The 25372-nt window shown below is 39.0% G+C and overlaps 1 protein-coding gene across 3 annotated transcripts in view; it reads right to left on the bottom strand.

The window, feature by feature from the left end:
- The window catches only part of LOC128692348 (retinol dehydrogenase 12), a 51373-nt gene extending 33510 nt beyond the window's left edge, over positions 1-17863 (bottom strand). Inside the window, exons 1-4 of one of the 3 annotated variants that reach the window (XM_053781477.2) lie at positions 17740-17805; positions 4989-5074; positions 3079-3236; positions 66-158 (exon numbers count right to left, since the gene is read on the bottom strand). In XM_053781477.2, coding sequence (XP_053637452.1) covers positions 66-158; positions 3079-3235 — 250 coding nt within the window. In that variant the 5' untranslated portion in view covers position 3236; positions 4989-5074; positions 17740-17805. Of the gene's footprint in view, positions 1-65; positions 159-3078; positions 3237-4988; positions 5268-17739 lie in introns of those variants that run through there. The other 2 variants (XM_053781475.2, XM_053781476.2) reach the window with 2 other exon arrangements.
- Between the last annotated feature and the right edge of the window lie 7509 nt (positions 17864-25372).

Genomic DNA, 25372 nt, shown 5'->3' on the forward strand with positions numbered 1-25372 from the left:
CTGTCTTTTCTTCATTCTCCGTCTTTCAAGACAAAATTTTCAAGATTAATCAAGACAATAATTACCAGCAACTTTTGCAGCTTTTTCAAGATTTCGACAAGCAAGGATGACACGAGCACCACGAACTGCCAAGTCCTGTGCCGCCTCCTTTCCAATACCTGAAACAATAAAAAACAATACATGTACACTATTATGCGCACAATTCATTAAAGAATATAAAAATAAATACGACTATCAGAACTTATACTTTGCTGTACAAATAACCCACACAGGAGGAAGGAACTTATGATGTGTGTCACTAGTAAATGGTCCAAGTCAGACTGAAACGTCATAATAAGCTTCTTTCTCCTATGTGCGGGTTATCTGTGTATTGTTCCAGTCATGGTATTGTGCCTTTTTATTCTTTATACTATGATGGCTCTTGATAATAGTGGTTTTCTTGCAACTTCTTTCAAATAAATTCTGAAAAATAACCTCCATTTGAACATCATCTTGTTGTAACATACTGTTTTTCAAAGCCAATCCAGTGAAGTAGTCTAAACTTGTCATCTGAAAATTAAAATGTTAGAAAAGCTTAACTAAGCAAAATGATAAGGCTTCATTGTGCCCTCAGCTGCCACTTAACCTACATCAGCTGTCTAACTGTTTCTGGATTCTTAAAGCTCATCAGAATTTATTTCCAACATTTTCTCATCCAGCTTGTATACAGAAAACAAAAACAAAAATTTGATTTTAAAAACATTATACATAAATAAAACATCTGAAAAGCCTACAGTATACAGAGCATTTTGGGCTATGTTAACTGGGACTAAAAATACTTAATACTAAAAAAATACAAAGATATGGAGTTCTCTAAACCTATGAGTCTAACAAAGAGGACTAACAGAGTAAAAATAATAGTCAAAAACAAATAACAAGAATATTCAACAACAGTCAAGGGAACAGAACATAATAAGATACAGGTTGTGTCACTGGCAAAGGCTGGCACTGGTAAGTCATTAGTGTAAAGGAGAAGACCCAAGATATTGGCCTGAAGGACAATGAATTTCCTTGGAAGAGTAGTTGAAGAAGAGCCAGTAATGGCTACACGTTGTCCGTTTCTTAAGTATAAGTGAAAGTACTGGCTGTAACTGTGCCCTTTAAGTCAATGGTGATTTAGTTCGTAAAAATGAAGTTTGTGATTTACCATATAAAATGTCTTATGTAGATCAATAAAAAGTCCAAGAGACTATAATATCTTTCCTGTGCTGAATAAACTGTTAAGCATTTTTATGATTACATTATTCCTGCTTTTCGGTTGGTAAGTGTATAGCTGGTTGTAGATTACCATCTCAAATTTTTTGACAAAACAGTATTTTTAGATTTGATCTTCTTCTTTCTTCCAACAAACCGGCCATATCCCACCAAAGCAGGGTGGCCCAAAAAGAAAAACAAAAGTTTCTCTTTTTAACTTTAGTAATGTATACAGGAGAAGGGGTTACTAGCCCCTTGCTCCCGGCATTTCAGTCGACTCTTACAACACACATGGCTTATGGAGGAAGAATTCTGTTCCACTTCCCCATGGAGATAAGAGGAAATGAACAAGAACAAGAACTAGTAAGAAAATAGAAGAAAACCCAGAGAGGTGTGTACATATATGCTTGTACATGCAAGAGTAGTGTGACCTAACTGCAAGTAGAAGTAGCAAGACATACCTGAAATCTTGCATGTTTATGAGACAGAAAAAAAGACACAAGCAATCCTACCATCATATAAAACAATTACAGGCTTCCATTTTACACTCACTTAGCAGGACGGTAGTACCTCACTGGGCTTTCAGATTTGATGTTGGGTCAAAATTATTACTGGATTTGGATGAGTGTTATCAGGTCTCCTATGAGGTAGTATAGAAAGATTTGCTCTTCAAGTGATTTGTTTGGTGAAAAATATTGAAATATATGGAGATAATACTTGGACAGCTTTCTGTAGATTATGGGGGATATTCTTTTGTGCTACTGACTGAACTGTCAAGTGATTTTATTACTGAAGTTATTTTTGAGGCTGTGGTAGTAGCCATGTACCTGTCAGACAGGTACTGATAGGTTCCATTTTTCTACTGCTTAACTATCTTGGATTATCCTGGGTTAATTCTCCATGATTACTACAGTAATCTAGATAAAGTTTCATTTATCATCTCTTTAAATATCCATATGGCTCATCTGAGTCTTTAGTTTCCCCTCCATTTTCCATCACTTTCCTCCCAGCCAAGTCCTCTGAATATTTTGTACATTGTAAACATGTCTTCCTTAGTCCCTCTCATAATGCATTCCTCAGCTCTGATACTGTTTTGAATTTTAAGTGCCTGAGCAGATGAGACTGTGTACTCTTTAATGAGCTTCCTAACAGATACCTTTTCCAATATTCAGGATTTTTTTTTTAATCAGGGAAAAGCACTAAACATGCAGGAGTCATACAGTACCTGGGAATGGGAAGCATTCAGATCCAATCCAAGGAGGATAAATTCAGTTCCTTGGATTAAGACCTTCTCACTGACCTCACTTGAGAAGATTCCTTAAGTCCACAAATACTGTTCTGAGATTTGCTAGTAAAGTTACACAGTTGATATGTCACAGACTGGGCCGCGGGGGCATTGACCCCTGGAACTCTCTCCAGGTAAACCTACCTTGATATATTTGATGTGATTTCAATACATGTACAGTATATATCTAACAGCTATACAGTATTAACCAGTACACTTCCTGGAAATTTTTGAAAGCAATATACATGTACAGTTAGATTCTGATCTATATTATATGAATACTTAAGTCATACAATATTAGAATGGAATGCATTCAAATTGAAAACTGCCAAAGCAATGTTCAGCTGAACACATAATACAGTTTATAAATCCCTAATCATTAAGGTACTACTTTTGCAACAAAAACACACCAACAGTCATACATCAATTAATGTGCGAGATCTCAGAGGATTCTGTATGTTAACAGCATATATTATTAAGAGCATATATTAATATAAAATTATATAAAGATTTACTTATTTGCCCTCCAGTTGATTATTACAAAACCGTAGCCAACGTACCAGCAGATGCGCCGGTGATTATCACAGTCTTGCCTTTCATGTTAACCACCGAGCCTGCATAGCATACACGTAGCCTGTATATGTAGCCAAACAATACTGCCATGAAAGACAGAGCAAAGACCACAAATGCTATCATACCAAATACAAGACCCCACATTCTGAAAAAAAAAAAAAAATATGGAAGTAAGAAAGTTGTAAAATTTACAAAGTATATTAACTCATGATGGCCTTCAGCATTTATTACAATAAAGTTATATACGTACAGTACTGTATGTACAAGATTATAAAACAAAATTAAAATAAATGCAGCCAATATTAATGCAAAAAAATAAACATTGTTAATGTTATCTAATACAGTAATGTTATGTACTCACTTAGCTGGGGTTGCTGGGGTCAAGTCACAGCTCCTGACCCAGCCTCTTCACTGGTCACTACTAAGTCACTCTTCCTGCTCTATGAGCTTTATCATACCTCTTCTTAAAACTATGTATGGACCCTGCCTCCACTACATCACTTCCCAGGCTATTCCACTTCCTGACAACTCTGTGACTGAAGAAATACTTCCTAACATCCCTGTGATTCATTTGAGTCTTCAACTTCCAATTGTGACCCCTTGTTGCTGTGTTCCATCTCTGGGATATGCATGCATGCAAACAGATACATACATGATATAGTAATGGGAAGTAATTAATTAATTAGCCACCAAGCCCTGTGGCCTGGTGGCTAAAGCTCTTGCTCCACACGGCGAGGGTCTGGGTTCGATTCCAAGACTAGACGACCAATTTCATACATTAACTAATACTACATAGTAGTATAAATACCTACCCAAAACAGTATTGCCCTACACCAAATTGTAGCATTCTCATACTGTAAACTACTTTCAGTAAATCACAATGTTATATTCCCATAATAGGTTCCCAATGTTATATTCCCATATTAGGTTCAAAAATAATTTCAATAATTACTTTTGAACCTATTGTTCATTGTCGACAGGAATATAATTGAATCATGTTTCATAAAAAGCATTTTTGAAAATATGAATACATATATCCTTTGGTTTATATAAATTAGATTTATTTATAATTAACAGAAATATTGTACAACTGTGATAAATTTATTTAGTGTTAAGTAGTCGGTAAGCCATTAAATTAAGCCGACCCTTAATGCCTAAGCATAATAGAGGCTCTTTACACTGCAACCCATTATTGTAAATACATAACCTCAATGTACTACTTGAAAATAAATAAATAAATTTGATTTAATTTGAATTTGAGGGTAGAAACATTGGGCATGTTTCTTTACACCGGTTGTCTATGTTCCCCGTCAGTAAAATGGGTACCTAAGTGTTAGTGGACTGGTGTGGGTCGCATCCTGGGACAAAATTGACCTAATTTGCCCGAAATGCTCTGCACAACAAGCGACTTTCTATAATTGAAATACGTCACTTTGTGTGACCTTTTTTGGGTTATCCCAGGTTCTCTACACATCTGCTGCTAGGTGTGATAATCTATGTAACTATTTGTGTATACCTGAATAAACTTACTTACAGTACTATGTCACTGATGTCAGCTAGACCTGTATACCTTGTACATGTACATGTACTTGTAGAAATAAAGATATTATTATTATATTATATTATTAATTAATTCACATGCACAATTTTTTTTTACATAGAGACAATACAATAACTTAAAAACTAGAATCAATGATTATTTTAAATAACAAAGCTCAGTAGAGTACAAAATACAATTACAAGCTATTATTATACAGCAATGATACAATTACAAAACAGTAAATACATATGTCACATTATTAATAATTTACCCGGTTATCCTAAGCCAAATTTACATTATGTTCTTTTTATATGCCCTCAAGACTTGTAAAAACAAAATACAGTATATCTAATGTACCTTGAGTCTTACAAAGATTGTTCTTCTTCTTCTTCTGTTGGGTTTCAGGGCCACTGACAGCATACGCCGTTCTTACGAAGATTTATCTACAGAGGAAGTTCTCGTTGTTGTTCTTTCTGTCTTTGTTGGGTTTATCAAGGCCACTGACAGCTTACATAAGAATATATGAAACAAGGAACACTGAAGCAGACCTATTATGGGAATATAACATTGGGAACCCCATTCTCTTTGCTGACGACACGACTTATGTCATCTCCCACCCTAATCTTGCCACCCTCAACACCATTGTTAACGAGGAGCTGATCAAAATATCGACTTGGATGACAGCCAATAAACTTACACTGACAAAACCTACTATATTATGTTTGGTAGCAGAGCAAGAGTTGCGCAAATTAACATTAAGATCGACAACATTCTAACTTGACTTAAGAAATCGTAATGACACGATTGCAAATAAACCATACCCCCGGCCGGGATTGAACCCGCGGTCATAGAGTCTCAAAACTCCAGCCCGTCGCGTTAGCCACTAGACCAGCTAGCCACAATAAGATTCATCCAACTAGGTATATTTCTACACCATAGGAAGGTTAGCACAGGCACCTCTGTGACCACAAATGCAAGTTTTTACGGACGAATCTCCAGCTAGCGTGGCCGTGACGAACTCTAGCTCAAGTCCGTTCACTGCCGTCAACATGACTTAAGAAATCGTAATGACACGATTGCAAATAAACCATACCCCCGGCCGATGAATCTTATTGTGGCTAGCTGGTCTAGTGGCTAACGCGACGGGCTGGAGTTTTGAGACTCTATGACCGCGGGTTCAATCCCGGCCGGGGGTATGGTTTATTTGCAATCGTGTCATTACGATTTCTTAAGTCATGTTGACGGCAGTGAACGGACTTGAGCTAGAGTTCGTCACGGCCACGCTAGCTGGAGATTCGTCCGTAAAAACTTGCATTTGTGGTCACAGAGGTGCCTGTGCTAACCTTCCTATGGTGTAGAAATATACCTAGTTGGATGAATCTTATTGTGGCTAGCTGGTCTAGTGGCTAACGCGACGGGCTGGAGTTTTGAGACTCTATGACCGCGGGTTCAATCCCGGCCGGGGGTATGGTTTATTTGCAATCGTGTCATTACGATTTCTTAAGTCATGTTGACGGCAGTGAACGGACTTGAGCTAGAGTTCGTCACGGCCACGCTAGCTGGAGATTCGTCCGTAAAAACTTGCATTTGTGGTCACAGAGGTGCCTGTGCTAACCTTCCTATGGTGTAGAAATATACCTAGTTGGATGAATCTTATTGTGGCTAGCTGGTCTAGTGGCTAACGCGACGGGCTGGAGTTTTGAGACTCTATGACCGCGGGTTCAATCCCGGCCGGGGGTATGGTTTAACATTCTAACTGCCAGACATAATGAGGGCAAATTCCTTGGCCTATACCTCGACAACAACCTGAATTTCAGCACCTATATCCAATGGAAATAAATGGTATAAAATACCGACACAATGGCAATATAAACACAAATGCAGTATAATGTGATCCTTTATTGACTACGTTTCGCCCACACAGTGGGCGTTGTCTTCTGTGGCGATAAGTCTTGAGTTTCTGTAGTTTATCAAGTGGTTGTGTGAATTACGGTGTTGTACGCAGGCATTCCTTGTGTCGTCAGACCTGCTTGCGTATTGGTGTTCTGAAATACGTGTTTGGAGGTCCCTTGATGTTTCGCCCACCAACTCCATTGCCAAACATGTTTCCAACATCTTTGCCAAAACATCATTCCAAGTATCTACCTCCACAACCACGACCATCAAGGACATCACCAGTAGTAGGCAGGACAAGCCTCCATCCTCTGCAGGGGTATACATAATCCCTTGTAATGACTGCAACAAGTTTTACGTGGGCGAAACATCAAGGGACCTCCAAACACGTATTTCAGAACACCAATACGCAAGCAGGTCTGACGACACAAGGAATGCCTGCGTACAACACCGTAATTCACACAACCACTTGATAAACTACAGAAACTCAAGACTTATCGCCACAGAAGACAACACTCAATACCGAAGAATCCTGGAATCATCACTTATTTCTATATCCGACAACTTCAACCAGAATAGTGGCTTCTATAACATAGCTGAACCACTTGCCAAGAAACTTCTTCATCGCTATCCCACATAAGAACACTGTAGAAGGTCTGCTCACAAACTTGTCCAGTCTCCTATCCAAGCTACCCAAGTTTTTAGACTCTACAACCCAACTCGGTACATCATCAGATGCAGCATTCTTCACCTGACCTCAGCCGGACTATAAATACTCGCGTTCCTTCCACCCCAGGTAGTTCTGTTTGTGACTTGAAAAAGCCCACTGTGTGGGCGAAACGTAGTCAATAAAGGATCACATTATACTGCATTTGTGTTTATATTGCCACCTATATCCAACACATAACAAAAAAAAGTATCCAAAACGGTGGGGATCCTCTCCAAGATACGATACTACGTACCGCAAAAGGCCCTTCTCACACTATACCACTCATTTATCCATACCTCACCTATGCTATTTGTGCTTGGGGATAAACTGCAGCAACACACCTAAAGCCAATAATAACCCAACAAAAAGCCGCAGTATGAATAATCACTAAATCCCATCCCTGGCAACACCCCCCCCTCTCACTCTTCATAGATCTAAACTTACTCCCTGTTCAGTACATCCACACTTACTACTGTGCAATCTACATCTACAGGACCTTAAACTCCAATATCAACCTTGACCTAAAATGCTTTCTTGATAGTTGTGACAGAAACCACAGGCATAATACCAGACACAAACATTTCTATGACATTCCCCGTGTCCGACTAAACCTTTACAAAAATTCAATGTATGTCAAAGGCCCTAAAATCTGGAACACTCTACCTGAAAACTCTAGAACTGCAGACACATTCATCACCTTCAAAACTACCATTAGAAAACATCTTATCTCTCTGATACACCCTGTCAACTAATTACACGAATACCACCTGGTGGTTCACACTTACACTCACTCACCTATTTGACCATAAACAGAAATATCAATCTCAATCTTAAAATAATGAATCCTAACTAGTCATAAGTTGGCCTGTGATACTCCAATACTGAAACTATGTATTGTGCCAAAATAAAAGCATTCACATTGCTAAACTCACAAACTAGTATTTAGTCACTTAGCCATAATACCAACTTACCTCATAATTTGTAATATTTTAAATTTAAGATTTAATCTAAGTCTGCCCGAAATGCCTAGCCATGCTAGGTGTTCTAGTGGTACACTCTGTAATTATTATTTTACTACATGTAAACCACACCATAACCAAATTCTGTAAACTCAGCATTGTAATCCTTATAGAGAATAAACTTTGAATTGAACTGAATTGAATTGAATTAGCCCATGTGAGGCAGGTGGCCTGGTGGCTAAAGCTCCCGCTTCACACACGGAGGGCCCGGGTTCGATTTCTGGCGGGTGGAAACATTTCGACATATTTCCTTACACCTATTGTCCTGTTCACCTAGCAGCAAATAGGTACCTGGGTGTTAGTCGACTGGTGTGGGTCGCATCCTGGAGGACAAGATTGAGGACTCCAATGGAAATAAGTTAGACAATCCTCGATGACGCACTGACTTTCTTGGGTTATCCTGGGTGGCTAACCCTCCGGGGTTAAAAACCCGAACGAAATCCTATCTTATCAAGTCACCCACCGGCCCAAGCGTAGTCAGGATAGAGCACGGCATCAGACCCATCAGCACAAGCTAGTCAGGTCCAACTCACACCCACTCATGTATTTATCTAACCTATTTTTAAAACTACACAACGTTATAGCTTCTATGACGGTACTCGAGAGATTGTTGCACTCATCCATAACTCTGTTACCAAACCAGTGCTTTCCTATATCCTTCCTGAATCTGAATTTTTCCAACTTAAAACCATTGCTGCGAGTCCTGTCTAGGCTAGATATTTTTAGCACGTTATTTACATCCCCTTTATTTATTCCTGTTTTCCACTTATACACCTCAGCCATATCCCCCCTAATAGAGAGTGCAGATTCAGGGCCCTCAATCTATCCTCATAGGAAATATTTCTGATACATGGGATCAACTTTGTCATCCTCCTTTGTACATTGTCTAGTGCATTTATATCCATTGTGTAATACGATGACCAGAACTGTGCAGCATAATCTAAATGAGGCCTAATCAAAGATATATAAAGTTAAAAAACAACCTGAGGACTTCTATTATTTATGCTTCTTGATATGAAGCCAAGGATTCTGTTCACTTTATTGCAGACACTTATGCACTGTTGTCTTGGTTTTAGATTTATGCTAACCAGAACTCCTAAATCCTTTTCGCAATCAATAATATTAAGATCTATATTATTTAGTTTATATGTGGCATGGTTATTTTCCTGTCCATCATTTAGAACTTTGCATTTGTCTATATTAAACTGCATCTGCCACTTCAACCACTGCATCAGTCTATACAAGTCTTCCTGGAGTGCTCTAATGTCCTCATTTATTCGCTATTTATTCCCTCATCTATGTCGTCTATATACATTGTGAACAACAAGGGGCACAACATTGACCCCTGTGGAACACCGCTTGTGACGTGCCCTCACTCTGATTTCTCCACATTTACTCAAACTCTCTGCTGCCTATTTGTCAATCAAGCCTCTACCCAGGAAAAAAAATTCTCTTATTTTGTGTGCTTTAAGTGTCCTCAATAGCCTCTGATGTGGAACTCCATCGAATTTGTGCATGGGGCTAAACAACAATAAACCATCTCAGACCACTAATTACCAAACAAAAGGCTGCAGTCAGAATAACAAATTCCCACTACAGGCAGCACACTCCACCAATATTCAAAACTCTAAACCTACTCACCGTACAAAACATCCACACTTATTATTGTACCTACTACATACATAGAACACTTAACTCGGATATAAACCCTCCCCTCAAACGTCTCCTTACCAACCTCAACAGAACACATGACCATAACACAAGGCACAGATCACTCTTTGATGTTCCTCGTGTCCATCTCACACTATGCAAAAACTCAATGCACATAAAAGGCCCAAAAAACTGGAATTCATTACCTGTGAATATAAAAGAAACACTATCTGTTTATAAATTCAAGTCTCTTCTTAAAAATCACTTAATCACCCACAACTAAATAAATACTGAATAATTGTATCTCATAAATGTTTAACCTGTGACCCTATCAAACTTTTTTTTTCTTAATTACATTGCCTAACAGAATACTCCATTCTACTGAATGCACAGCAACTCAGTAAATGACCATATGACCTGTCTTTGAAATACTCATTTGTGCTTAATTGTTATTTGTTTACTATAATTTTTACCACTGATATCATTGCTTAGTTAATCTTAGTTAATTTTAAGCCTGGCCATAATGCTCTGCATACAAGGGTCTTTTGGCATGTTACACTTAACCACTGTACATTGCAGAGTCACTTGTTTGCACAGAACTGCTTAATGCCTCAAATGATGTAGTGGAAGTTTTAGCAGTAAAGGTCGAGAACCAAAACCTAGTCATTGTGGTAGTCTACAAGCCTCCGGATGCAACATCCCAGCAATTCCAGGAACAGCTGTTAAAAATTGACCACTGTCTGGAAAATCTTCCAGCTCCTGCACCCAACATCTTGCTCCTGGGGGATTTCAACTTAAGGCACCTAAAATGGAGGAATATAGCAAATAATATTGTTGCAGTAATAACACCAGGAGGCAGCTCTGGTGAAAACTCACTCACACGAGCTTTTAAATCTCTGCACAAAATTCAATTTAAACCAGCAAATAATAGAGCCTACTAGACTGGAGAATACACTAGACCTCATCTTCACTAACAATGATGATCTGATAAGAAATGTCACCATATCAAAAACAATATACTCAGATCACAACATAATTGAGGTTCAGACATGTATGCGCGGAGCCCCAGACCGACATAATGAGACTAGTCACGAGGGAGCATTCACCAAATTCAACTTCAATAACAAAAACATAAAGTGGGACCAAGTAAACCAAGTCCTAACCGATATAAGCTGGGAAGATACACTAAGCAACACAGACCCCAACTTATGCCTAGAACAGATTAACTTGGTGGCACTCGATGTATGCACAAGGCTTATTCCTCTAAGAAAAAGGAGGAGTAGATGTAAAATAGAAAGAGACAGGCGCTCCCTTTACAGGCGACGGAAAAGAATAACAGAGCGGCTAAAAGAGGTCAATATATCTGAAATGCGTAGGGAGACACTGGTCAGAGAAATAGCAAGCATCGAACTTAAGCTAAAGGAATCTTATAGGAGTCAGGAATCGCGGGAAGAACTAAAAGCCATAAATGAAATCGAAAGAAACCCAAAGTATTTCTTCTCCTATGCCAAATCAAAGTCGAGAACAAAGTCCAGTATTGGGCCCCTACTTAAACAAGATGGGTCCTACACAGATGACAGCAAGGAAATGAGTGAGCTACTCAAGTCCCAGTATGACTCAGTTTTTAGCAAGCCCCTAACCAGACTGAGAGTCGAACATCAAAATGAATTTTTTATGAGAGCCACAGAATTTGGTTAACACAAGCCTATCCGATGTTATCCTGACGCCAAATGACTTCGAACAGGCGATAAATGACATGCCCATGCACTCTGCCCCAGAGCCAGACTCATGGAACTCCTTGTTCATCAAGAACTGCAAGAAGCCCCTATCACGAGCCTTTACCATCCTATGGAGAGGGAGCATGGACACGGGGGTCGTCCCACAGTTACTAAAAACAACAGACATAGCCCAACTCCACAAAGGGGGCAGTAAAGCAACAGCAAAGAACTACAGACCGATAGCACTAACATCCCATATCATAAAAATCTTTGAAAGGGTCCTAAGAAGCAAGATCACCACCCATCTAGAAACCCATCAGTTACACAACCCAGGGCAACATGGGTTTAGAACAGGTTGCTCCTGTCTGTCTCAACTATTGGATCACTACGACAAGGTCCTAGATGCACTAGAAGACAAAAAGAATGCAGATGTAATATATACAGACTTTGCAAAAGCCTTCGACAAGTGTGACCATGGCGTAATAGCGCACAAAATGCGTGCTAAAGGAATAACAGGAAAAGTCGGTCGATGGATCTATAATTTCCTCACTAACAGAACACAGAGAGTAGTAGTCAACAGAGTAAAGTCCGAGGCAGCTACGGTGAAAAGCTCTGTTCCACAAGGCACAGTACTCGCTCCCATCTTGTTCCTCATCCTCATATCTGACATAGACAAGGATGTCAGCCACAGCACCGTATCTTCCTTTGCAGATGACACCCGAATCTGCATGACAGTGTCTTCCATTACAGACACTGCAAGGCTCCAGGCGGACATCAACCAAATCTTTCAGTGGGCTGCAGAAAACAATATGAAGTTCAACGATGAGAAATTTCAATTACTCAGATATGGTAAACACGAGGAAATTAAATCTTCATCAGAGTACAAAACAAATTCTGGCCACAAAATAGAGCGAAACACCAACGTCAAAGACCTGGGAGTGATCATGTCGGAGGATCTCACCTTCAAGGACCATAACATTGTATCAATCGCATCTGCTAGAAAAATGACAGGATGGATAATGAGAACCTTCAAAACTAGGGAGGCCAAGCCCATGATGACACTCTTCAGGTCACTTGTTCTATCTAGGCTGGAATATTGCTGCACACTAACAGCACCTTTCAAGGCAGGTGAAATTGCTGACCTAGAAAATGTACAGAGAACCTTCACGGCGCGCATAACGGAGATAAAACACCTCAATTACTGGGAGTGCTTGAGGTTCCTAAACCTGTATTCCCTGGAACGCAGGCGGAGAGATACATGATTATATACACCTGGAAAATCCTATAGGGACTAATACCGAACTTGCACACGAAAATCACTCACTACGAAAGCAAAAGACTTGGCAGACGATGCAACATCCCCCCAATGAAAAGCAGGGGTGTCACTAGCACGTTAAGAGACCATACAATAAGTGTCAGGGGCCCGAGACTGTTCAACTGCCTCCCAGCACACATAAGGGGGATTACCAACAGACCCCTGGCAGTCTTCAAGCTGGCACTGGACAAGCACCTAAAGTCGGTTCCTGACCAGCCGGGCTGTGGCGCGTACGTTGGTTTGCGTGCAGCCAGCAGTAACAGCCTGGTTGATCAGGCTCTGATGCACCAGGAGGCCTGGTCACAGACCGGGCCGCGGGGGCGTTGACCCCCGGAACTCTCTCCAGGTAAACTGTATTTCTTTGTACTTCTATGTATCCAAATTAATAATAAATAAATAAAGTCCATATACACAATATCATATTCGCTACCATGATCTACCTCCTCAAACGCCTTAGTGAAAAAAAAGTTAGTAAATTCGTAAGGCGGGAAGGTCCCTTTGTAAAACTGTGTTGAGATTCATTAATCAATTTATGCCTTTCAAGATGGCTCCGAATTTCCTCGGCAATTATTGATTCCACAAATTTTCCCACTATGGAGGTAATGCTTATAGGTCTACAGTTCGAAGCTAAGGACCTGTCTCCTGCTTTGTAAACAGGCATTACATTTACCATTTTTCACTTGTCTGGTACCATGCCAGATTGTAGTAATATGTTAAAAAAAAAAATAGCCAAAGGTTTGCTAAGTTCCTCTTAACATTCCTTTAAAACCCTTGCAAACAGTTCATCAGGGCCTGGGGATTTGTTAGTTTGTAATTTCTCTATTTGTCTGAGGACAATGTCACTAGTTACCCCAATCATGCATAGTTTATTATCGTCCTGTTCTACACTGTTTATTATTTCTGGAACTTCGCTAGTATCTTCCTGAGTAAAAACTGACAAGAAGTAATTGTTGAAAATATCACACATTTCCTTATCACTGTCAATGATCCGACTTGAGTTACTCTTGAGTGGACCTATCTTGTCCTTAATCTTACATCTGTATACCTGAAAGAACCCTTTTGGGTTAATCTTCGAATTCCTTGCGACTTTAGCCTCATAATCCCTCTTTTTGCTTTTCTTATTCTCTTTTTTTCTCTCTTTAATTGAATATATTGATTTCATACACTACAATTGAATATATTGATTTCATACACCTGTAATTGAATATATTGATTTCATACACCTAAATATGCCTCTCTTTTGACCAGTGAGATGTTTTAATCTATTGTTTATCCATTTGGGATCATTTTTGTTAGATCTAATTACCCTACTCGGAACATAAGTTGCCTGGGCAGCTAAAACTATGCTCTAAAAAAAAACGCCATATTGGCAACCATCACCACCTACCTGACCCATACTCAGGTCATTCCAACTCAGTCCACCCAGGTAATTTCTCAGTCCCATGAAATCGAGCTCGACTTCCCGATGTACAGGAAAGATTTGTTGCCCAAAGCTGGGCCATGAAAGAAACAGAAACAAGATTACGTAAGATAAGATTTGGTTCTGATTTTTAACCCCGGAGGGTTAGCCACCCAAGATAACCCAAGAAAGTCAGTGCGTCATCGAGGAACTGTCTTACTTCCATTGGTGTTTTTCGCTCTTGTCCCCTAGAATGCGACTCACACCAATCCACTAATACCCAGGTACCAAATCGCTTGCTAGGTGAACGGGGAAAACGGGTGTAAGAAACACGCCCAGTGTTTTCACTCTTGCCGGAGACCGAACCACGGACACAGCATGTGAAGCGAGAGTGTTGCCTACCAGGCCACGGGCCATACTACAAGAGTTTCTATGTAAATAGAAACTGGAACAGAAGTTCCCAATTACATTAGGTGAACCACCTTGCCAAGCCCCAGCAGAGCCAGGCGCCCACACCCCACCTAAATTTAGTAACCGGCTTCCCATCAAAACCGTTAAAGAATTATCAGCAGAGAAGAAAAATAGAGCCGGCTAAAAGTAAGGCGATGATAGTTGCCCTTCCTGTAATGTGCCCGGTGGGTAAAGTGTATGAGGATAAGCGTCCTGGAGAGAACGGGGAAAATTTGTCACTGATACCCAGGCGAGAGCGATACGTCCACACCCGACGAAAGCTGGTGCAGAAGTCCGAATTTTTGTTTCTTCAGGACACGTGAACATTACACAAATAGCCCGCACATAGAAGAGAAGAGCTTACGACGACGTTTCGGTCCGACTTGGACCATTTACAAAGTCACAGTGTGACTGTAAATGGTCCAAGTCGAATCGAAACGTCGTCGTAAGATCTTCTCTTCTATGTGCGGGTTATTTGTGTATCGTTCCAATCACGGTATTGTGACTTTTTTTATTTACATGAACATTATTGTTGCCTGTAAGGGCTACTAAAACTTGCGTCTTATTGAACCCTGCTTCTCGAAGCCGGAAAAAATATTCGGTAAGATCTGTTGTTGTTTTTTTTAATCCGGGGTAGGGAGTGTAATCCATTCAGGATAACCCAGAGGAGTGTCAGCTATCCAGAATAACCCAGAGGAGTGTTAACCACCAAGGATAACTCGGAGGAGTGTTAGCCACCCAGGATAACCCAGGGGAATGTTAGCCACCAAAGATAATCCAGAATTAGCTACCAAGGATAACCCAGAAGTGTTAGCCATCCAGGATAACCCAGAAGTGTTAGCCATCCAGGATAACCCAGAGGAAGTTAGCCACCCAGGATAACCCAGAGGAGTGGTAGCCACCCAGAATAACGCAAGAAAGTCAGTGCGTCATCGAGGACTGTCTTAGGTGTGCCATAACTCGATTGCTAGCTCACTCAGCTCACACCCTGAGGTCCGGGGTTCGATTCCCGGTACGGGTGGAAACAATAAGTTCCCCGAGTAATTGAGCAGCAGTGAGTAGTTCTTGACGAGCAATGCTTGACAAGGATGAACGTCCCAAGAAGAGAAAATAGGGAAAATTCGACATTAATGCCGAGAGGTTCACCCTTCACCTAGGCCAACGCAACAGTCGAGTTGACGGAAAAGACCCGGCCCGGGAGAGTACCAGCGAATAAAAAAAAAAAATAAGTCCAGTTACCAACTTCCTTTCCTGATGACAGCATTAGTTGATGCCAGTCACTCTTGGTTGTATTGTCTTATTTCTATTATATTTAAGTTGAAGAGCTAAACCTTCAACGGTGATACAGCGTCTAAGAAATGGAAGGCAATTCAATCAATCAATCAATTTTTATTTCCTTGCAAGATTACATTGAGATTATGAAATTACAAAAATAAGTTGCAGTGCAAAGAGAACCACTATATGCCTAGGCATTATGGGCAGACTTAATGTAATGGTTTACTGACTATATTATTATACTAAAGAAATTGAACATAGTTTGTTTAAGTTGTACATCTTGTTTATTTATTTTCCTCAGAATACAATAGTTTCAATAGTAAATATTGAAATTATATAATGGGAATATAACATTGTGAGTTGTTGAAAGTAATTTACAATTTTTATATTTGATCCAAGGAAGGGAAGAATAAGCCACATTCCCTGGATCAACCCCCACCAACATCAAGACACCTCCCCTATAGGGTACTCTTGATACGTATCTTAAATTATGCATTAAATTGTACACTCTTATGTTGCGCCAAATAGTATAGCTTATTTTTTGAGTATGCTATGTAAGTTTATTCAAGCACAGGTACACACAAATACAGTTACATGAATTATCATACACAGCAGCATATGTAAAGATTACCTAGGTCCTAGGATAACCCAAAAAAGTCAAAAGTGATTTATTGCCATTGCGGTCCTTGTAGTAACTTAAGACAAACTGCAAACTGAATTGTTTGCAATCCTAATGGCGCTAAAGCTAACCTATGACACTGAGCTTGACTCTATCATCATTACTGATTCTATGTCATCATTGAAGGCTCTTGGCTCATATAATGACTCCAACAACATGCTCATTGGGGAAGCCAGGTATAGATACTCAAAAATTAGGGACAAAGGAATTAATGTACAATTGCTATGGATCCCATCACACATTGGATTACTCCTTCATGGTAAAGTTGATATGTTAGCCAAGAAGAGTATCGAGAAGGAGAATGTAGAATATAACTTTGGTATAACTGTGTCTAGCATTAGGAATAATATTAGGAGAGAAGTAAATAATGAAAATGATTGTTATAGGAATGCAGTTAGAAGCCTGAGTAGATCTATAACCCACTATGATAACATGAACGTAGATAAGTATGTTTATGGAGCAACGTGCAATGTGAACAGACTGACTGATGTTGTAGTGGCCAGGCTTAGGCTTGGTTACAACTACTTCTGGCAGTTTGGGAGACACACAGATGATGATCAAACTAAATGTAAATTATGTGATCAGGCATATTGTCACTGTCTTGAACACTATGTGCTTAATTGTCCACTTATTGAGGAATACAGAGACAGACAGTATAATAACCTATGTGACATGTCAAGATATCTTATTAATGAAAATAAGATACCAGATATACTAAGCAAATTTCCTAAATTTGCTTGTAACAGATAAGTGAACTATAGATATGTAGATATAAATCCATATGTATTCCTGTTAACCCTTTGGGGCCTAGTTCCTAGGACTTTTGTGTATCCATATGCTCTCGCGCTACCGTCCACAGGATGGATATGGGGTGCACAATAAACTAGCCACTTCGGTGGCAAAATCTAAATCTAGTAACTTGTGCAGCTACATGTTATCTATCAACCATTTACTAGAAGGCTCTCGAGTCTAGACGTTAAAATACACAAATATGATCTAACCTGAGAATTATTTGGAGTATTAACAGAAGCTGAAGCAGGTGTTACCAGCAGTGTTGTCACACTGGGGTCTGGGACTGGGGTGCCTCAAGGCCATCATTACCCTCCCCATCACACATTTTTTTTATTTTATTTTATTTTATTTAGTAATTTTAGCATACATACAGAGGTACAAAACAATACAGGTAAGAGCAGCATGCCAAAGCCACTTATATGCATAGCATTACGGGCTGGCTTAAAATTAACTTAAGATTAACTAAGCAATGATGAAATCAGTGATAAAACATTATTGTAAACAGATAACTATAAAGCACAAATGAGTATTACAAAGACAGGTCATATGGTTGCATGCATTGCTGTACATTCAGTCGAATGGAGTATTCTGTTAGGTAGTGTATTTAAAAAAATAACAAAGTTAGATTGTGTGATATAATTGTGAGTAACATATAGGATATACAATTTATAAGGTTCAGTTATTCAGTATTTATTTGGTTTTGAGTGAGTAAGTGATCTTTGAGAAGAGACTTGAATTTATAAACAGGTAGTGTTTCTTTTATATTTACAGGTAATGAATTCCAGATTTTAGGGCCTTTTATGTGCATTGAGTTTTTGCATAGCGTGAGATGGACACGAGGAACATCAAAGAGTGATCTGTGCCTTGTGTTATGGTCATGTGTTCTGTTGAGGTTGGCAAGGAGTTGTTTGAAGGGAGGGTTAATATCAGAGTTAAGTGTTCTATGTATGTAATAGGTGCAGTAATAAGTATGGATGTTTTGTATGGTGAGTAGGTTGAGTGTTTTGAATATTGGTGGAGAGTGCTGCCTGTAGTGAGAATTTGTTATCATTCTAACTGCAGCCTTTTGTTGGGTAATTAGTGGTCTGAGATGGTTAATTGTTGTTGAGCCCCATGCACAAATTCCATAGGTGAGATAGGGGTAAATAAGAGAGTGATAAAGGGCCTGGAGGGCTGACTGTGGAACATAGTACCGTATCTTCGATAGTATGCCTACAGTCTTGGAAATTTTCTTAGAAATTTGTTGTATATGTGTATGAAATTTGAGTCTATTATCAAGGTGGATTCCTAAGAATTTTCCCTCTGTTAGCTTTGTGATAGGTGATCTGTTTATCGTTATGTTAAGAGGTACATCTGTAGCTCTGTTACCAAACTGAATGAAGTAGGTTTTGTCAATGTTTAGTGTAAGTTTGTTAGTCCTCATCCAGGTACATATTTTCTGTAATTCGGTGTTTACAGTATTGGCTAGCGTGACTGGGCTCGGGTGAGAGAAGACGTATGTAGTGTCATCTGCAAAAAGTGTGAGTTTGAGTAATTGCGAAGCATTTGGTAGGTCATTTATGTATAGGAGAAAGAGAAGAGGGCCAAGGACACTTCCCTGTGGGACACCAACTGTAATTGGTTGAGCGGAAGAGCTTGCCCCATTTGCGTACACATATTGGCTTCTGTTGCCGAGGTATGACTTGAGGTAGTTGAGGGAGTGCCCTCTAATACCATAGTGTGACAATTTTACGTGGAGCAAGTCATGGTCAACTGTATCAAAAGCTTTACGTAAGTCAATGAAGATCCCCAGTGGGACTTCTTTTTTCTCTATTGCAGTGTATATATGTTCTAGCATGTGTATAATAGCATCATTAGTATTTTTATTAGGTCTGAATCCAAATTGGCAGGGGTTGAGAATGTTTTGGGAGATGAGGTAGGAGTAGATTCGTTTATGAATTAATTTTTCGAAGATTTTTGAGAGAGGGTGTAAATTGGATATTGGCCTATAGTTATCCATGTACCTCATTTCCATAGCTGTGTCCTTGAGTTCCCGTAAGTTTACTGCTTTTATTCTAAAAGTGCACTCTATTCTGAAAGTTTGAATGTCAATATTTGGTGTTGTATAATTAGCTGGGAAGCGAAAGAATCTCAGTAAAAAAGGAGACATTATAGCCTACGTAGTTACTGTCATATGCCATGTGTTATGTGACTGGGCGTGACCTGACTGATAAAACTACAAGGTGAGCATTCGCAGGCTTAATAAATTATATTCTGATGTCTCCTGTATATTTATCCATCAGTCTTAACATCTGCACTGCTGTCGGTAATTCTACCAACTTTATTACGAGTCGTGTGATGTTTATTTATTTGTTTATTTATTTATTAATTTGAAAATGATACAGTGAAGTACAAAGGAATACAGTTATTACAGTGTAACATGCCAAAGCCCCTTGTATGCAGAGCATTATGGGCAGGCTTAAAATTAACTTAAGATTAACAAAGCAATGATATATTCAGTGGTAAAAACATTATTGTAAACAGATAACAATTTAGCACAAATGAGTATTACAAAGACAGATACTGGAGCTATCCTTCTCCTCACTGGATCAAACCTGATTACTGGACAGGCACCTAAAGTCAGTATCTGACGAGCCGGGCTGTGTTTTTTACGTCGGTTTGCGTGCAGCTAGTAGTAACAGCCTGGGTGATCAGGCCCTGATCCAGCGCGAGGCCTGGTCATGGACCGGGCCGCGGGGGCGTTGACCCTCCGAACCCCCCCTTTAGATCCTCAGGTGTTGCGTGATCACCTACTACCTTACCATTTCCCCATGAGTATAATAATGACCCTAGTGGAAATAAGTCACTTTGGCGTTTTTTAGTTATCCTGTGTAATTTACACGTATGTTACTAGGTATAATAATTATACCTATGTGTACCTGTACCTAAATAAACTTACATACTTCGGTGCTGCACGATGTGGAAGGTATCACATTTATAATGCTTAACCTGTCCACCATACGTCAGTGAACGCTATTGGAATAGTGCAGAGTGCGTACCTGGAGAAGGTTTCGGGGATCAACGCCCCTGCGGTCCGGTCTGTGACCAGGTCTCGTGGTGGATCAGGGCCTGATCAACCAGGCTGTTACTGTTGGCTGTACGCAAGCTGGCGTACGAACCCCAGCCCGGCTGGTCAGGTATTAACTTGAGCATAAAATTGTGAATTTATTTAAGTAGCGGTACATATCAGTACAGTTACACAATTACAGCAATTATCATGCACAGTAACATGCAAGAAAATCACAATAAACAGGTGATATTGCAACATGCAGAACAACCGCTGTGGAAAAAAAAAATAAAATTCCAAGGGCTTCCGTGAAGCACTTGGAATTTCAATATTTTTTTTATTACTTATTTTGCATAGTAACATATGTGTGAATTACCAAGGATAACCAAAAAATGTCAAATTGACTTATTTTCAATTAAAGATCAACAGTGAAGATTTGAAACAAATAAGAGGAGGCATTAACAATTCATCATAAATAAATTATCGCAGTTCCATCAATAAACATGGTAAATTAGGATATATTCAGCCCAAATCTTATTCAAACCTTCTATTAAGAAACACCAGTTTTTAAAGTTAAACAGAAGAGGAATATTCTTCAGAGACCAAAATTCTGAAAATAGTAGTCTGTCCACAATAAATTTAAAATCGCCCTAAAAAGACGACCTTTTTCAAGCTTTCTTTTCTCATTTATATTTTATTTCAAATCCTCTACAATCCTGTAAGAAAAATACGGACTAATAATATTAACAAGAAGAAGAAGAAGAAGAAGAAGAAGAAGAAGAAGAAGAAGAAGAAGAAGAAGAAGAAGAAGAAGAAGAAGAAGAAGAAGAAGAAGAAGAAGAAGAAGAACAACAACAACAACAACAACAACAACAACAACAACAACAACAACAACAACAACAACAACAACAACAACAACAACAACAACAACAACAACAACAACAACAACAACAACAACAACAACAATAATAATATTATTATTATTATTAATGATGTTTATTTCTACAAGTACATGTACAAGGTATCCAGTCCTAGCTGACATCAGTGACATACTACTATATAGAAAGCTACTTGTTATGCAGAACATTTCAGGCAAATTAGGTTAGTTTTGTCTCCAGGATGCGACCCACACCAGTCGACTTACTCCCAGGTACCTATTTACTGCTAGGTGAAGATGGACAGCAGATGTCTTAAGGAAACACGTCCTAATGTTTCCACACATACCGGGGATCGAACCATGGACCTCAGTGTTTACCTGGAGAAAGTTCTGGGGGTCAACGCCCCCGCGGCCCGGTCTGTGACCAGGCCTCCTGGTGGATCAGACCCTGATCAGCTAGACTGTTACTGCTGGCTGCACGCAATCCAACGTACGAGGCACAGCCCGGCTGATCAGGTACCGACTTTAGGTGTGTGAGCTAAGTGCGCTAGCAACCAAGCTACAGGATATCTTAAAATACACCAGCATTTAGGGTGTGGAAAATTGCATTTATCTGAATGTAACTAAGTATGTACATAACAGTAAATGATAACAAAGATAATTATTATTTATCAATGTTACATAGACAAGTAGGAATTTGGGACACCTAGGTCGCAAAAAATGTCCCCCTTCGATACCTACCACTGTCATAACCACAAGTTGCTCTGGACCTATTAATTAAATGAAATATACATACACCAGGAATACTGGTAAATATATAAATTTGTGGACTGTATATTAAAAATAATAAATGGTTATATATATACACAATTACATAACAGACGGAAAATATATCTTAATATCACTCACCAATTTGACTGGATATTAAGTTGTATCATACTCAGAAAAACCTCACTAACTAAATTTATGAAAACACTGGCCAGAATTACACACAAATCTAGAAAGCTTATCTGAGGTTCCTGGAGCTGTCTTGTCCAGTTGTCTGATATCTCAAGTTATGCAGGAATGCATGTCCAACAATTTCGCCTCCTATTTGAGAGGTGTCAGCACAATTTTAACCTCTAGAGCACGAAAAATTCTTCCCATTACACCAACGTTTGTACAAAATTCAAAACCAAGATGGCGAGTCTCTTCTTTTTTTTGATAACATGCTTCTTTTAAAAATACAATATAGGGCATCTATTTACCTATAAATTACCATATTTCCGGAAAATATATACAGTATTTTCCACACTGCGGCCGGGCGGAGTTCGTTGCTAAACGACTGAAATTGCTCATTTGGCAATAGTGGAGGACCTGGGTACATATAGGATCTGGCATCCACACAGTGACATATTACACAAGATTTAATCACCCTTTTTACACTTTGCCGTCCTTGTGGAATCCAGAAAGTTTCCCTAATACAATTTAAGGTATCTTGTACTCTACCATGCATTACATTTTTATGGGCATTTAGCACAATTAAATTTGTTAGATGATGAGTTTTGGGCAGCAAGATAGGGTGTTTAGCATAATCACCCAGTTCAGCATTTTGTAACCTACCTCTGCACCTAATTACATTGTTCTCTAAATACAGTCCCAATTTCTCTATTATGGAACCTTTCACAATTTTACTTTCCATCATCAATTTAATCTCATTTCCATAGATTTCCTCCTGTACCCTCTTTATCCAATATTCAAGAGGATGTGAAAACTTATATGAAATATTTATCTTGTTTAGAAATTCAAACACCAACTTAGTTACATTGATCAGTTTGGGTAAAGAAGAATACCTATTTATATCAATGGATAAAGAAGGACAAACTATTGGAGCGGTGGTCACAGTAATTTCAACAGGAGCAATATATGTTTTTTGTACAGGCCAATTAGCTTTATTTACCAACCAGCTCGGTCCTTTAAACCATGATACAGCATTTACAAATTTAGCATAAGGTAAACCTCGATACAAGAAATCAGCTGGATTCCCCTCACCAGGTATATGATTAAATGTTAACATATGCTGACCCAAACTATTATACTTCTATTGCATCTGATAAATTTCAACGACTCTGTTTTGTATGTATGCAATTTTACTGTTTCCATTGCAAATCCATTGTAAGGATACCTCATTATCAGACCAAATTACAGTGTCGCTAATATTTACCTCCTGCAACTTATTTCTTATATAATTAGCTAATTTGACACCTGCGTAAATGGCTGTTAATTCCAACTGAGGCAAGGTATGTGATTTAATTGGAGACACTTTAGTCTTAGACATAACAAGAGAAATAACACTATTACATTGAAGGTAAGCAACTGCTCCATATGCCAATTTTGAAGCATCACAAAAAATGTGGAGTACATTTTTCCCATTTGGATTGGCCACCTAGCATGGGAACTCCAACATTGGAATTTTTTCATAATCACCAATTAATTCATCCCACCTGTTAATGAATTCCTCAGGTAGAATTTCATCCGAAGCACATTTAAGTTTCCATGCTTCCTGAATTAATAATTTCCCTCTTATAGTAAGGGGTGACACTAAACCTAGTGGATCAAAACATTTAGAAACTTCAGCAAGTAAAACTCTCTTAGTTAATTTATTGGGCATACTGTAATTATTAGGTTTTAACATTAACAAATCTCTCTCAGTATCCCAAGTTAAACCCAATACATTACTACATTTTGACACTTCATCTCCAGGGTAATCTTTACTTATTTTGTCCTTCAATTTGGACGAATTACTATTCCATTCCCTCAGAGGCATATTTGCACTTTGCATTATTTCATTAGCCTCTCCATAAGTCATTAACAGTTCCTCTTCAGTTGACGTCACACCCAGGAAATTGTCCACATAAAATTGTTTGCTCATTACTTTACTCAATGGACTTTCCATACGTTTAAGGTGTGCATTTATCGTCGCTTGAAGTAGGAACGGACTGGATGTTGCACCAAATAATACGCTCCTAAAGCAAAAGGTTTTCAGAGGGCTAAGTGGGTCACTAGGATTCTCAGGCCATAAGAAGGGGGTACAATCCCGGTCAGCCTCTTGTAAACCCACTCTTAGGAAAGCTTTACTTATGTCAGCCGTAAAGGCATAATTTTTCATCCTGAAATTTAATAAGATATCTCCTAATTTTTCCGTCAACGACGGACCTGTCATCAAACAGTCATTTAAACTAGGTACATTTTTGTTACTCCTGGCACTACAATTAAACACAATTCTCAGAGGAGTGGTCTTAGAATCCTTCTTCACTCCGTGATGTGGCAAATAGTGACCATAAATTTTGGCTTGCTCAGGAGGTACCTCTTCTATAAATTTATTAACTGCTCAGCAATTATATCATTATAGGCAGTTAACAATTCTGGTGTCTTACTCAGTTCGCGGAGCTGAGCCTTTAACTGCCCATATGCCATTCTGTAATTAGTGGGCAATTCTGGATGGTTCAATCTCCACGGAAGTCGTACCCAGTATTGTCCAGATTCAAATTTTACATCTTTCAGGTACTGCTCCTGAGTAAAAGAATCGTCTGGACTTTCTTCATTTACATTTATTACAATGCTGTCTAATTCCTACAATTTATGCACTGGCTCAACACCATCCTCTATGGAAGAATTATACTGGGGTACAACTTCATGAGTAAGACACACAGTTACGGTATTTGTAGTTTCTTCTAGTCATGAATTATTATTACGAGGAATCCTACCATACATTACATGGCCTCCTGCAGTCTTCAAAAGGGTGACACCACATTTCTTTACCAGGTAAATTCCAGGTACCCTTTACAAAGGAGGCATAATAGTCACTACCTATCAAAATATTTATTGGGCCTACAGAATCATCACTTACACCAGAAGGTGCTAAATTTACATTATGTGA

This window comes from Cherax quadricarinatus, chromosome 53, assembly GCF_038502225.1.
Source record: "Cherax quadricarinatus isolate ZL_2023a chromosome 53, ASM3850222v1, whole genome shotgun sequence".
In the NCBI taxonomy this organism is placed as follows: Eukaryota; Metazoa; Arthropoda; class Malacostraca; order Decapoda; family Parastacidae; genus Cherax; species Cherax quadricarinatus.